The sequence below is a fragment of the Phascolarctos cinereus genome, unplaced genomic scaffold, assembly GCF_003287225.1.
Source record: "Phascolarctos cinereus isolate Bilbo 61053 unplaced genomic scaffold, phaCin_HiC Scaffold_5;HRSCAF=322, whole genome shotgun sequence".
Lineage (NCBI taxonomy): Eukaryota > Metazoa > Chordata > Mammalia > Diprotodontia > Phascolarctidae > Phascolarctos > Phascolarctos cinereus.
The window spans coordinates 151,722,377-151,738,426 of record NW_027555958.1 but is presented as its reverse complement, the minus strand read 5'-3'; the positions used below and the strand labels follow the sequence as shown (position 1 = coordinate 151,738,426).

General features: G+C 40.2%; 1 protein-coding gene across 1 annotated transcript in view; it reads left to right on the top strand.

The window, feature by feature from the left end:
- LOC110222916 (uncharacterized) overlaps nt 1-16,050 on the top strand; it is a 195,358-nt gene that overhangs the window by 102,810 nt on the left and 76,498 nt on the right. Inside the window, 2 exon segments of the mRNA XM_078155582.1 lie at nt 1,895-2,060; nt 12,329-12,467. Of these exon segments, the coding sequence (XP_078011708.1) occupies nt 1,895-2,060; nt 12,329-12,467 (305 nt within the window).

Below are 16,050 nucleotides of genomic sequence, written 5' to 3'. Positions count from 1 at the left end.
ATCTGTAAAATGGGGATAATAAAAGCACCTATCTCACAGGGTTGTTATGAGGATCAAATGAGGTAATATTTGTCAAGTTCCTGGTACATAGTAGGTGTTATGTAAATGTTGATTCTCTTTCCTTCCTTATCCTTCTTCAAAGCCATATTCCACAGTCTGGTTCCAGTCTCCTTTCTAGCTTTTTTTTCACAACACTATCCTTCCTATTCTCTAAGTTCCAATCAGAAATGTGCTTTTTTCTCATTCTCCCCTCTCTCATCTTTATACTTTTGCTCACAAGATCTTCCATTCCTAGAATGGACTCCCTCCAACCAAGGCCATGGATTGAAGTCCTTCCCTTTCTTCAAGGCACTGTCTCCTTCGTGAAACCTTCATTGACCGACCCTTATCCCTACCCCACTCCCATCTTCCATTTGAACTGATTTCTACCAGGTCATATTTCTTATAGCACTTTGCCTGGACCTCTCCTTTGTACCTTTTCACACTCCCATGTCACAGTTATTTGGATTAATGTTTTCCTCCCCCATTAGACTGTAAACTTCTTGAGAATTATATCTGTGTCATAGCTGTTTTTGTGTCTTTGGTGCCTAGCTTGGTGTCTTATACCCGGGAGCAACTTTTGTCATGTGATATCCATTTAGTGAAATATGTACTGCTCAAAATGCTGACTTCAGAGCATTCTTTTCCTGTTCTCTGAATGAAATCTATTTGACCTAACCGACTTAAACCTATTGTGTTTACTGGAAACACAATAATATTATCTGTTACAATACTGTAATTAGTTATTCTTAAATATTAACATTAATTAACCAGTATTTAGTGATTATTTGTTATATAAATGCCTATAGAAATATTTAAAACTAAATAAGTTTATGCCTTGACTATGCTGGGTATATCAGACCCTTGTGTAAGCCTAGGTCCCTATTGTGAAATATTAGCTGTGTAAAATTCAGACACACATGTGGACCCTCAGGTACATTTTTATTTGCTCATGGCTACCAATGGTCTTAACTGAGGCAGATCATCTTACTTAAAAACCAGTGAATGAGTAGTCTTGACAGTAGACACACTAAACAGAGCACTGATACTCTGATGGATCAGTCAGTCAGCAAGCATTTTAGTAAGGTGCTACAGATAGAAATAAAAAGAATGAAACTATCCCTGCTCTCAAGGAGCTTACCTTCAAATGACAGATCCATGACTTTATTGATGATCAGTGATTTCATCAATGTGTATACTATCTCCAAATGATGATGATGATGATAATAGCTGACATTTATGTAGTGTTCACTCTGCGTCAGGTGCTATACTGTAAGTGCTTTACAGATATTACCTTACTTTATGCTCACAACAATCCTGGAAGGTAGGGACTAGTATTATCCCCATTTTACAGATGAGAAAACTGAGGTAGACACAGGGTAACTGACTTCCCTAAGGTCACACGGCTAGTAGGTGTCTGAGGCACATCTTGAGCTCAGGTATTCCTGACTCCAGATCCCATACTCTATCCATTGTGCCAGCTTGGTACAGATTGCTAACCTATCCACGACTACCTATCCCATTCACACCTTGTTCATATCTTCCTATAGGACCCTTGTCTGGATACACCAAATTTCCCAGAGGCCTCCCTCTGTGTATGAATGCCAGTGTAGCCTGTGGGCCGTCTATCTCCACATAACCAGCCCACTTTCTTTTCCAGTGATCCAGAATCCTAATTTATTAACTGGACAGTCGTTTTCTCCTGGGGATATTGCCCAGTACATCCTGTGATCAATATTTAACTGGATGTTTTTAGGGAGTATACAATTGCTCTTAGTCACACACAATTGTTTAGGTTTGCAGATGATGTGAAGCCTTCCTAAAATGTTTCTCCATGTGTTGGTGTTATTCTTAGGATGCCGTTAGGGCCCTGAAGCTCACTCTGAGGATTATCGCGCCCTTGCACGACATAGTCGCCTATCTCTTCAGCTTTGCTAAACTTGGAAGTGGCAAGGAACATTTTGATTTTCCTCTAAGTCCCAAACCTCTAAAAGCTGACTGGGGAGGAATTGAAGGCATTGGTAAGTAGTAAACATATCATCTTTAATTTTGTTTGTTAAGCATGCTTGTGATTTTAATGGCATATGGAGCTCCTGATGAGGAAATTCTTTCTAGCAGGACAGCTTGGCACCTTTTCTGCAAATTATAATGTTAGAGAAAATTTGCAGGGGACACTATGAGGTTACACAACTTGCTGAGTGTCACAAAACAAGTATGCAGTAGCAGGACTTGAACCCAGTCCTTCCTGACTCAGTGACCAACTCTCTATCCGCCACACCACACTGTCTCTCATCATTTTAGATGTTTTGGAAATACTCACTGAAGTTCTTAATAGTTGGGAGAGAACCAGAGAGAAAATTGTTACTTTTTCAAAGGTATGGTGATAGCCATTGAACCATCTGCCTTCTAGCTTCATAGAGAAATTGTTTACAAACTAAATTCAGTTCAACAACACTCATTAAATAGTTCTATGTCTTTTTAACTTTGTAGCATTCTACAGTGGAAAGAATTCTGCCTCTGGAGTTAGAGGTGCGGGGTTCATTTTCTGCTTCTGCTGTGACCTTGAGTAAGTCACTTACCCCCTACAGGACTCAGTTTCCTCACCTGTAAAATTAGGAAGTTGGACTGTATAGCTTCTGAGGTCCCTTACAGCTCTACATCTTTAATCTTGTTTTATAGTTTCTGGAAAACATGTGAGATTCTGAGACCCAAATTCATTTGTTGTTACTGTAAAGAATGTAGAGGTGCCCTTGTCTTAGTTAACAAATAACTGATGATTTCTTATCAAGGATCACTTTTAGAAAACCAAACTGGAGTCTGTGATTCTATGGTGGAAGTTCAGACTGATCTATAAAGGACAGAAAACCAAGCACAGGAAAACATTGGCTTGTCTGCTGTTTTTACAATTCATTTGGTTCTGTTAGATTGTTTTTGCTGATGATTATGTTCATTATAAAATATTTTAATTGAATTACTTTTAGTTTTCAGTATTCTACCAAGGATCCATTCTGAGAGCTAAGTCATAGATGATTGATTTAGAGCTAAAAGGGCCCTTACAGGCCACAAGTGTTCCATTCCATGATTTAGAGATCAGAAATTCCTTATCTAATCAGTCTGCTATCATTCCTTTCTCCTTATACTTTACTCCTCCCAAACCCATTCTTTGTCCTGACTGCAATTTCTCCAGCATCTCAGAATTTCCCAAACCATTACCCATGATTGCTCTGTCTGGAGTGCCCTTTATTCCCTTCCCAAATCTTGACCTATTAGTTAACCAGTTCAACTCTTGTTGTTGTTCAGTCATTTACAGTCATGCCCTACTCTTCGTGATCCCATTTGGGATTTTCTTGGCAGAAATGCTAGAGTGGTTTGCCATTTCCTTCTCCAGCTTATTTTACAGATGAGGAAACTGAGGCAAACAGGGTTAAATGACTTGCCCAGGGTCACAGCTAGTAATTGTCTGATGCCAGATTTGAAGTCAGAAGATGAGTCTTCCTGATTCCAGGCCCGGCACTCTATCAGCTGGTAGCGCCTCCTAGCTGCCCATTGAACTCTACTCCGTCCTTTGTTCTCAGATCCCCTACTCCCTTGTCCCGTTTCCACTCACAGTCTGTGAAACCCCATCCCTGGATTACTCCTACTATCTTCCTCCTCCTCCTACACTCCAGAAATGAAGGAAGTCATGTAGCAGTACTGGTTGGGTACCCTACAAATTTGTGTTTTTTAATCTCTCTTGGACCCTGACAACGGCAGCGAGACAATCCTTTTGCTTCTCTCAGGTTGATTTTCTATCTCACTCTACACAATGGTTATTCCAAACCTTCTCTTCTTTCTGTAGCTTCCCACAGTACCCCTTCCTGCTATCCTCTCATCCAAAGTACTTGCCTGAAAACCTTACTAAAAAACACCAAGGCCATTCAGCGAGATCTTCCTCTTCTTTCCATCCTCATTTAATCACAATCCTTTGGCGTCATCATTCTCCAACATTTCCTTCTTTCCTCTAGTGACTGATGAAGAGCCCTTCTCCTTGCCAAGGCCAAGCCCTCTACATATAATCTTGGTCTTATCCCCTTCCGTCTTTGCCAGCAGATTTACCCCCTCTATCATCCTCTCTCTCTCTCTCTCTCTCTCTCTCTCTCTCTCTCTCTCTCTCTCTCTCTCTCTCTCTCTCTCTCTAATTTTCAATCTTTCCTTATCTACTAGTTCTGTCCTTGCTGCTTACAAACATGCCCAAGAATCCTCAATTCTCCAAGAAATTTCCAAGAAGAAAAAACCCTCACTAGATCCCACCATCCCTGCTAACTGTCCTTCTCATGTGGATACAATGATTTGATTGTTGTCCAAATTTTTTTTTTTACCATATAGCAGCCAGGGATTTAAAAGAAATAGAATTGGGGTTGGAGGGGTGGGGTGGCTCAGAGGAAATGAGGGAGTATTTAAATTGAGGTAATGGTCAATTTAAATGTATTTTCTTTCTGTTCCCCTTTGGCTAGAGGTTCATGAAATCTGTGTTTATGGAAGAACTCTGAGTTGGCTGCAGAATACAGTTCTTGTATTCTGCTAGCTTAGCATCATGGAGAGTCATAAATGGGAGTACAGATGTGGGGAAGAGGCAAGAGCATGAGTGTATGTGGAGGAGGAGAAGATGCCTTGTAGTCTGCAAGAGGCATTGGTAATGCCAGGAAGCTGTGCAAATTTAGGAGACAAAACAGAATCAGTAGAGAGGCAAAAACTTTAAAAAAAAACTATTTATGATCCTGTGTTGCAACATGAAAAAAGCCCAAAATTCAGTGGGCTTTTAGATCCATTCCCCATAATTAATTTTATAATCTGATTACTGTGTTAACCAATGAGACTCAGAAAGGTTTAGTAACTTGCCTAAGGTCACATAAATAATAATAATAAAGATTTGAACCCAGATCCTCTGAGTCATATTTTCCAACTGAACCACACTGTGAAACCCAGAGTAGGATACACTCTGACACTCTTAAGTGCTCTTCCTATTATATCACACTGCTTCTGAAAATAAAAATATAATGTGTATGATTTCAAATAGCTCTGAGGTTGATTTAAAAAAAGAGAGAGAGTTATGTATGTATAGACTACTATGCTTGTCCACCTCAAGTGATGGGCTAAGGCCAGTAGGAACACCACTAGTAATACTGCAGGTAATTTAAGGGTAGAGTGTTGGAGACAGGTCCAGGCTTGCTACAGAAGGTCAATAGTGGAAGTCTAGATAAAGTCTGGGTAAGGAGGCAACCAGGTGAATCTTTCATCCCTACCTTCTCTGCGGGTTTATGAATGGGGTGTGACTGAACAGGACAAATATGTAACAAGATAACCAAAAGCCCAAGATAGCCTATGCTAAGAGCCAAATGACCGTATGGATAGTAAATGCTGTGGAAATTTGGGAGAGGGAGAGATCATGGTGGGTTTAGGGTGGTAAAGGAAGGTTTCATCAAGGAAGCAATATCATGGATCCAGACCAAGGATTCTTAACCTTTTTTGTGTCTTGGACCCCTTTGGCAGTCTGGTGAACCCCATGGGCCACATTCTCAGAATGTTTTTGGATGCATAAAATAAAATACATAGGATTACAAAGGACATCAATTATACTCAATTACAGCTATCAAAATGTTTTTTAAAATAAGTCTCTGGACCCCAGGTTACCTTAGAGGTCATCTAGTCCCAGCCTCACACTTTACAGATGAGGAAACTCAAGTGCAGGGAAGTTAATTTATTCAAAGTCATATAGGCAGTAAATGTCCAAGATGACATTTGACTCCACAGCCAGTGTAGTCTTTCTACCAAATCATGAAACTTGAGCTGATATTTCAGGGTTATTCACATATACTAAATGTACTCACTTTCCACACTCAATTTGTTAACTAGCACCTTCCCCAAAGAAGAACTCATGGGGCTGTTATCACTCATGTGCTGCTGTCACTACATTTGAGGGCCTCACAGCCTCAGAGCCCAACGCGCCATCTGTGTGGCAGCTTCCAACCAGTTTCAGTAGCCATTTACTTTAAACTCCTATAAATCAAAATCCACCCAAAAGATAAAACCAACCCACTGAGCTCACAGTAAGACCCAACTGCAAACTTTCCACAATCAAACTTACTTTCTAACTCACAGGATCATAGATTTTACTGGGACCTTAAAGATAAGGGTAAAAGACAGTCAGTCAATGTTTAGCAAATGTCTCGCTGAAAAAAAAAATGTATACATGATACACTTTTAAGTTTCATCTGCACGATTAACAGTTTCTTAAATGACTCTAGACAACCAATAAAGCAATAAACAGAGCCCATGATTTGTAGTGTTTGTTGATTTCTAAGGTGCTCATATACTTAAATTTTAACCATCAGCTTGCGAGCCAGTTTGATCTGGCTCCAATACACCCCTGCACAGAGGCCACATAGTCTAGCTCCCTCATTTTACAGATGAGGAAACTGAGACCCAGGGAAGTTAGACTTGCCCAAGGCCACACAGGGAGAAATGGGATTTTGAAGCCAGATCCTCTGAATAGTCAAGTGCTCTTTCTACTGTACCTCAGTGCCTCCCCCCATCCCTGCAATAATACACGCTGCATGAATCCGGTCACTCTGAAGGCACTTCTAATTCTCCTCCTGTTCTCCATTATATCCTTGACACACCCCATCACAAACACTTAGGGTGTACATCTAGTAATACCATACTAGCCAATGATCACCAGGCAAGAAAATGACATGAAGCTCTTTTAGAGCCCTAAGAATAGTTAACAGTCATAGGCAGGTGTGAAACTTTGTTGGCTTCCTTGTTTAGCTCTTTACTGTCCAACTTTCAAGACCTCAGAGTCTCTCAGTAAGGCCTTGGAAGACCAGTAGAACTGAGATAAATGGAGAGGCGGTGGAAACAGGTAGAGAAGCAGGAGCAAAGTTCAGGGAATGATGAGCAAGCTAGTTTGGCTGGAGTGGAGGATTTTACATGGACATATAGAGGCGAATGAGTTTTGGGGGAGCTTGAATGTCAATTAACGAGTTTGTGTATTTCTTCTACTTTGTATGCCCATAATTAGAAACCCTAAGAGAGAGTAAAAGGAGGGATAAAGTGGGAAATGTAGGTGATGTAAAAACAAAATTAAAATTTGCTTTTAAAAACTAGAAACTCTTCTGACACAGAAGGCCTAGATTTTCTTGGATTTGCAATTAGAAGTACATGCCTTGGGGCAGATAGGTGGTACAGTGGTTAGAGCCAGGGCCCTGGAGTCAGGTGGACCCGAGTTCAGATCCTGCCTCAGGTACTGGCTATATGACCTAAATCAGGTCACTTAACCTCGATTGCCTTCAGAAAAAAAAGAAAAAGAAGAGGAAGAAGTACATGCCTTTATCACCAAAGGTGTTCAGAAATGTACACCCCAGAAAGAGGGGCATGATGTTGTGTACTTAGCTTTCCTGAAAACAGGTAGCGAATGAATGGAGCCTAAAATGCCAAACTGCAAGATAATCAAATGAAAAAGATATTGACTCCGCTTTTAGACTGGTATAAGAGGAAGGAAATAATAGCACATCAAGATTATACAATACCTTTTATTCCTTAAGATGGGAAAGTAGCAATATCAATCTACATGTAAATCTGTATATGGCTCCTTTAATCAACTTCAGAGATACTTGAAGTCAATGAAATTGAATTTTCTGTCTTCCCAATAGTGTACAGATCAGCATAACAGAAAGAATATTTGGATTTGGAGTCACAGGATCTGCGTCCCAGACTGGGCTCTGCCACTGACAATGTAAATGACTATAGGCGAGTCACTTAAACTCTCTAAGCCTTAGCTTCCTCATTGGTAAAATGAGCTTATATATAAAAAATATATTCCTGTTTCATAGAGGTATTGTGCAACCAAATTAGAAAATGTAGATGAAAGTACTCTGTCACTGATGAAGTGCTTTGCAAATATCAGTTAGTATTGTAATCACAATTAATGACATTTTAAAAATTTGTGTCCTTCAATAGTGTTTCGGTTGGGAGATTCCCTACCTTACCAAAGTAAAGTATACAAATTCTTGAACCTAGCATTCAAGGGACTCCATCATATGGCCACAACTTACCTTGCCCAGTATCATTTCACACTATTCTTCTTCACATGTACTATGTTTCAGCCAGATTGGAAAGCTAGTTGTCTACTGAACTTAGAATTTTATGTCCTGCTTCCATGAAGCCATCTCTGCTTCTCAGAACTAATTATCTTCTTTCAAGTCTTCTTTCAAGTTTCCTTTCAAACATTCAGTCAACCAGCAAGCATTTACTAAGCATCTGACTAGCCAGGTATTGGGCTAGTGGTTGGGGATATAAAGACAAAAATGAAGTAGCTCCCTGCCCTCAAGGAGCTTACACTCTATTCCAGGTACTACCTCCTCTGCTGAAGTCTTTCTTGACTTCCTACCCTCCAACCCAATCCTTGATTGGTGGTGTTTTCTCTCTTCTTAAACTACCTTGCATTTACTTATCCATGTTCTAGGAGATCCCCATATCTCCTTGGTATAACTTAAGCTATTTGAGGGATGAGACTCTTGCTTCTGTCTTTGTGTCTGCACAGTGCCTGGCACAATCATTTAATAAATGATTGATGTTGAATTCAAAGTAGTTCTTAGGAGATGTGACAAACCTCCTGCCATATTCTCTCCCTTCCTCTAAGTCACCAGTTTTACTTGTCCAGGTGCAACTCAAGATGGAATTGGGCTCTGGAAGGAGCGTGTGTGTGTGTGTGTGTGTGTGTGTTGTGTGTGTGTGTGTGTGTGTGTGTGTGTGTGAGAGAGAGATATCCATTTATTATTATTTTTTTAAATTTTATCTAATATTTTATTTTTCCCCAGTTAAGTGTTAAAACAATTTAAAACATTTTTTTTCAGTTTTCAGTTACAAATTCTATCCCTCCCTCACCTTGAGACAGTGAGCAATCTGATATAGGTTATATGTGTGCAATGTGATATCTATTTAAAGAAACCAGGAGGCTATTAAAAGCAAAACTGCTAACACATCATGCTTATGATTTTGGAACACTGCAAGACTAATGAAGCATAGAGTGTGTTAGCTGCATATATGAAGATATGCCTTTCTTTTATGGGTCTGCTTGATGAAAAGGATTTCCATCTTCCCCCATCCCTTTTGCATAGCTCAAATATCACTCCCCTTTTGGTAGAAATATCTCTTAAGAGCTAGTGAGATCATAGAGTCATGAAAAGGTTAAGAAAGTGGCTAAATTATTTCGAGTTTCTTGGAAAACCATGTTTGTTTTCCAGGGGTGAGGAAAAAGAAATCAAATTTGCATTATGGAATATTGCATTTATGTTGGGTACCTGTGCCAAATGGAAGGAAGGAACAAAAGAAGAGATGTCCTGACATTGACCACCCAGGGTTTTGCATCTACCCATTTGTGCAAGTCATCTGGTCCTAAAGCAGAAACAATGCCATCATGACTGCAGGAACCCAGGATGGAGGCCAGTATGATGCCCAGGAAAGAACAGGCCATCATTGAAGGATAGGACATTGTGGACCTCCACATGATAATTAGTTTCCAAAATCCTCTTCCTCTCCCAGGAAACAAGGTTAAGAAGACTTTAATCTCCCTTTTAGTTAGCTGATGAAAATGTTGAACATTCCCCCAATACTACTCCAATTCTGTCCTGAACATGCAGATACAGTTTCTTCCTCATTTTCTTCTTCTACAGCTTTTACACTCTCTGCCTCATCTCCTTCCCTCCTCCCCGTTCCCCAATACAGACACAGACACACCCTGCTCCCTTCATTTCTTCCTTCAGCACAGTCAGGATGAATGGGCCGCCTTAATGAGGATATCAAATTGATACTGGGGCAGGGGTTCTAAACTCTGTTTTGTACCATGGTAAAGTCTGGTAAAGCCTCTGGACCCCTTCTCAGAATAATTTTTTAAAAATTCATAATTGAAGAAAATGCTTGATTTTAGTTAGAGGTTTAGTTAAGACATATACATATTCAATCCTTAACTTTCACAAAAGTAATGTTCCTAGAAAATGGCACAAAAGTCAAAAACATAAATGTTTATACATTGAACCTGTGAGAAACAGAGGGTTAGGTTCTTGTGACCACCAAAAATTGTAATCTTTTGCTAGAGATTGCTGAAAAATACACTTTTATGCATAAAATTCTTTATAACAAAACATGAATTCTGATTATACGCACTTTTCCTGACACAGTATACAGAATAAAACTGAAAACATGCAAAACATTTTTTCTCATTAGTAATTCCCTAGAATTCTGACCTTTTGTGCTAATATCTCAATTTTCAAAAAAAACAAAACATTGATTTCAGACAATACTCATGTTTATAACACATGAAATCTACAGTACCATAAATACTGTACAGCAAATAAAATTCCTAAAACTAAAACCTTTTTTAACCTGAATCTTATCTTCCATGGTGTCAGATGGCAGTGTGAGTGCATTGTGCTGTATACTATACTGCTGTAGACCTCTCTACCTTGGCTGCCCTCTAAAAACTAAGGGAGAGGCTGCTAGGACTTTGGTCACTGCTGTGTGAAGCCAGGACTGGTGAGGTCTTGACATCACCTTAGATCCCAAGGGACTAGCACTATGCTTTGGGGACATAATTGCAAAGCAAAACTTGAGTTTTAAAGGCAAATAATGAAAATATGCAATGAATACACAGGGAACTCTTTACAATAGGGTTGAACAAGACCAGTGAAGCATCTAGGAGGTGGCTTCACAAACTGGCCTGCATAGCACCTTGAATTTTTTTCCTCTACTTTGAACAGCCGAAAATGTGTGTGGGTGCAAACATGGAAGTGAAAATGAGCTTACTAATAAAATCATGCAAATGCTTGAAGTCACACAAGAGGATTAGCACACATACATGTGTGCATGTTTATATGTTCCCATCTGAGTTCACTGACCTCAGGAAATCTATCCACAGGCCTCCCATGGATTTAAGACTAAGAACCTTTGCATTAGGCACTTCCATACCCTTTCATGTTCCCAAGAATTTTCATAGACTTAAAAGCCTCCCAAGTGAAAGAGGTCTTTACAGAGGTCTTCTAGTCCAACTCCCTCATTTTACAGCTGAGGAAATTTCCCAGGGAGGTAAGTGACTTTCCCAAGGCCACTGGGTAATGAGCATTAGATGTGGGATTTGCACTTAGAGTCAGTATCCTTTCCACCATACCACCCTTTCTCCTTTATCATCTGAAAACTAACTGAAGGCTCTTACAAAATTTACTAGCAGAAACTTGCTTATTCCCACCATTTCCCCTGGGTGAGAGTAGACAAATCGGGTCTCTTTTGAAATAGCACCTTATTATGGTCAGGCTGCCATCCGGAAAGAGAGGCAAGGAGGATGGTTTGCTTTTTGATATTAAGATAACTCTTTTGAACTTTGCTCGCCTGGGGCTGTCTCTCTACTTTGGCCCTTGAGGATGGATCAGAAAATTTGGATGGCCTGAGGCTGAAAAGTGAGTGCTAGATCTTCAGGCTGCTTCTGATCTTGATTTTCTTATTAGCTTTTCCCTGAGAATATAGAGAACCCAATGGGAGTGATCACAGATTCAAAGTCCCCAGAGGCTTTAAGAAAGGAGGCCTGACTTAGGTTTCTCTTTTCCCCCCCAGGCACAAGGCTCATAAATCTTCCGGTTGTGATATTATCTCTACAGCTTGTTCCTGTTGTAGCATAAAGGGAAACAAGTTTCTGTCTTACAGGAGGTGGAAGGAAGGAAAAGAGAAATCAGGCTCTGGTTTCTAGAACACACAGTTTTGCTGGCCTGGCACAAAATATGATTAATGAAAGTTTGGGGAATTTTTTGTTGTTGTTGTTGTTATTGCTTCTAAGACAGTTAGGGGTTAGGGTTAGGAGGGGGGCAGTTGAGAGAAAAAAAACACCAGAAAAAGAATGACTCGGGTGAGAAATTAGTACTGGGCATTAGGGCAAGGTCATGGCAACCTGAGTCAGCCCACAGATAGTAAGTAGCATTCATCAAAGAGCCCCCAGACTTGGAGTCAGAAGATCTGGACTGTAGTCCTTGACCCTGCTGCTTATAAATTCCATGACCTTAGGCACCTTATCTCACTTCCCTGAGCTGGTTTTCCCTCGTCTTTAAAATGGGCAGGATAGTACTTATACCTCATAATGTGGCTTTGAAGAATGGGGGGGGGGTTGGGAATGAGTGGGGAAAGAGGTTCTTAAAGCATGAATTTCTAGGGATTCATGAAGCATTAGCTACATGTGAGTCTTGCTTGTGTGTTGTGGGCTCTCCAGGGGCTGAACTTAGAGATGTGCAGAGAATGATTGACAGCCTTCAGAACCCCCAGGATTCTAATCAAGTGGCCCAGTCACTAATGATCCGGAGAGAAGTTATGTTTCTACAGTTTGATGCAGCCGTGAGACACCTCATCCAGTAAGCACTGTGAATGCTGTTCTGGTGAATTCTGCTTTTAGAAAGGTCCTTGCTAGGTGACCATGCAGCAAGGACCCCCTCCTGGCAAGATTGGGAAAGAATGACTTTAAAATAGATGTATTTAAAGCAGATTGACCCCCAAGATTCTCTCTGCCATATAATCTCTCTTACAAGAACTGTCCCTGACTTCTCCTCCTCTCCTATGATAAGAATTATTCTTTCCTTATTTGTTGCAACAGAAGTCATTTCAGTTGCCTTCTCTGTTCACTCTTGTAGCCCCTTTTTCCCATTGGTGAGTTCTTCCTGGAACCTTCATTTTGAGGAAGGGCCCAGACCAGCCATCCTTCATTTTGATTTTGGCACAAATGCCTCTATGCCCACCCAGTACTGACTTCCCCTCTTCTGGTCCTTTTTATGTGTTATCTTCTACCGTTATAATATGAGCTCCTGTTTTTTTGCTTTTGTTTTTTACTTATAGTTGTATCTCCAGTGCTTAGCAGAGTGCCTGGCACATAGTCAACTCTTTTTTTTTCTCCAAATGGTTGTTTTATCAGATTTTGTTTGAACATTAAATTTATCCTCATTTTGCAATCCAAAATAGTTACCTGAAGTTTGTTATGGGTTTTTGTCTTGTGTTTATATTTTTATTGGTTTTTTTTTCTTTTTTTACTCTTTGGCACAATTTTGGGGGCATTCAGACTGTCACAGTACAAGTCAGGAGAGAGCTTTCCCTTTGTGCTGCCAATTCTGAGCATTTAAATTTTGGTTTGGGTTGTGGGTTTGTCTTTAAAGTATGTTTCTGACAATCTCATTTTTCCTATATCCTCTAAACCAGAGTGCACATAGTCAACTCTTAATAAGTGCTGTTGACTTGTTAGCTTGAGCTAGATGGTGAAGGGACTTGAAATCATGCTCTGTGTGAATCAGTTGAATGAACTGAGGGTGTTTATACTGAAGAAGAGGAGCTGTTAAAAGCATGCTCCCTGTTTTCAAATATTTGAAAGACTGTTAAGTAAGAAAAAGTTAGACTTTATCTACTCAACCACAGAAGGCAAAACAATGATCATTGGGTCAGTGTATGACATGGAAGGGATAAGGGGAAGGGGACACTGGCAGGAAGGTTGGGGGGAAGGGTACCCAGTGGCATTTGCTCCAACAGGTCCTCTAGTACCTAGATAGGTTGTGGGAGACCAAGGTGAGAAAAGAGGGAAGAAAGTCCTACCCCTTTCTTCTGCCTAGGCCTGTATGGCTTCAAATGCCATCTCTGATATATGTCCTGCTTGTGAAAATCATGAATTTCTGATAAATCCTTCTTTCAGCTTTCTCTTACTTTTTTTTCCCTACCTTCAAAAAGGACAGTAGTACTTCGCAAAACAGCTGAATGTGCTGTTTCTTGATGTAAATCAGAGACTTTTGCCTGTGTAGGAACCAGACAAATAAAACAATTTGCTTACAACTTCATGAACATTGTATTTGACTAGTGTAATCATGGCCTTAAAGAGAAAATTTTACTTGAATTACAACTCATTGAGTTTTAGCTTCAGCCAGAATAAGTGTGGGAAGGGTGGGAGGAGGGGAAAAGTAGCCCCTGTAGATTTCTGCTTATCCTCATGTTGCTGCAATAACTGTGTGTTTCACTTTGATTAACCACAGTATGAACAGCCACCCAAGGGCAAGCTCTGTGAATGAAGTGCTCTTAACTTCAGCTTAGAAGTGTGTCAACAGGGTTCCACAATAAGAATGAAAATTGTTGGGTTGTATTTACTTGTTGTTTTTATTATATTTTCATTCTTAGCAGAGGTCAGTTCTGTGAACTTAGAATATAAACTAAGTCCCGTGAGCTCAGAAAGGAAGATGTTTTGAAAACAAGACAGAAAACAAAAACTTTTTAAAATAAGTTGATAATTAGCATCCCTTTAATTGACAAAAGGCTTTAGGGGGAAAAAAAGTAGTTTCTCAAGTGGTTTAGGATGAGAAGGGAAACACTATAGTATAGTAAGAGAGCACTGGGGGCAGAGGACCTGGGTTCAAATGCCCCTCTGACACTTGCTACCTTTGTTAACATTGGACAAGTCAGTTGGGTTCCTTGGGCCTCAGTTTCTTAATCTGTTAATAATTAAAAAAAAAAGGTGGGGTGGGGAGGGGTTGGACTAGCTAAGGGTCAGAGATCTTATTTAAGCATGCTGTGCTAACCACTTTACAAATATTATCTCATTTTATCATCTCTACAACCCTAGTGCTGTTATCATCCTCATTTTACAGTTGAAGAAACTGAGGTAAAAGGTTAAGTGACTTGCCCCAGGTCACACAACTGGTAAATATCTAAAGTAGGTTTTGACCTGAGGTCTTCCTGACTCCAGGTCCAGTGCTGTAACCACTGTGCCACCACCTGTCTGCCAGCCTTTGACTCTTTCCTTCCTTCTCCTCAACATCTTTCCCCACCCCTACCCCACTCCTAAATACACACACATACAACTATGCGCAATGACTGTTTTCATAGCCTGAATCTGTGACTGACAGGGTGATCAGTTGAACATGAATGTGCAGAAGGTCTACACCTGGTTTCCCTCTTATGGGCCAAGCAATGTCCACATAAAGGTCTCCTTCAGAACCTCAGGATTAATGTAAGCTTATCTCATAGTTTACTTTCATTTGAGTCCTGCTGGTGAAGCCTTTGTGAGCTGACTACCCTTCTATCTAATCTGAGTCAAGCCTTAGGCAAAATTAGGAAGTGGGTGAAATCTCCATTGTATATCCCATCTCCCCCTTCTGTCTCCTATCATCTCAAAATCCTCATATCCCCCATTGACTTTACTGTATTCCCCTTCCCCTGTTTCTCTATTTTTGTTGATGGTGCCAACATTATCAGACATAGTGAGGCAGCCCTGCTAGTGGCTAGAATACCAGACCTTGAGTTAGGAAGACCTAACTTCAGATCTTGCCTCTGATACTTTCCAGTTCTGTGATCTTACATGCCTCTCTGAGCCCCATTTGTCTCACTGGTAAAATTAGGGGCTTGGATTAGAGCAGAGATGTTAAAAACTTGGCCTTCAGGCTGCATCAGATTAAAATGTAATTAGGAAATAAAAATACAATTAATAATAAATGAAATAATAAATAAATAATAGTTAATGATGATGGGGATGATAAATAATAAATAAAAATGCAATAAAACATATAATGTTAATTTGTGGTTTTCTTAGTCGATATGTGGCTAGCAGTTTAGTGACCTCCCTCCACTTCTGTTTGAGTTGGATACCATTGGACTAGAGGGCCCCAAAGGGGCTCTTTAGATTTAAATCTATGATCCTATGATCTTCCCAGTCACCCAGGCCTGAAACTTCAGAGCTATCTTTTACTCTTCTCTCCCTCACTCTTTCCTCTCTTCCCAAACAGGTCCTTCTTTCTTCTCACCTTAACAATGGTGGTTGTTTCCTGACTGCATCATCCCCTCTCTCCCCCTTAGTCTCTTCTTTCTGCCATCTATCTTTGACACAGCCCAAATAATCTCACTGAAACAAAAAATATTCAATAGTTCCCTGTTGCATGTAGGATAATATGCAAACTCCTCTGCCTGGAATTT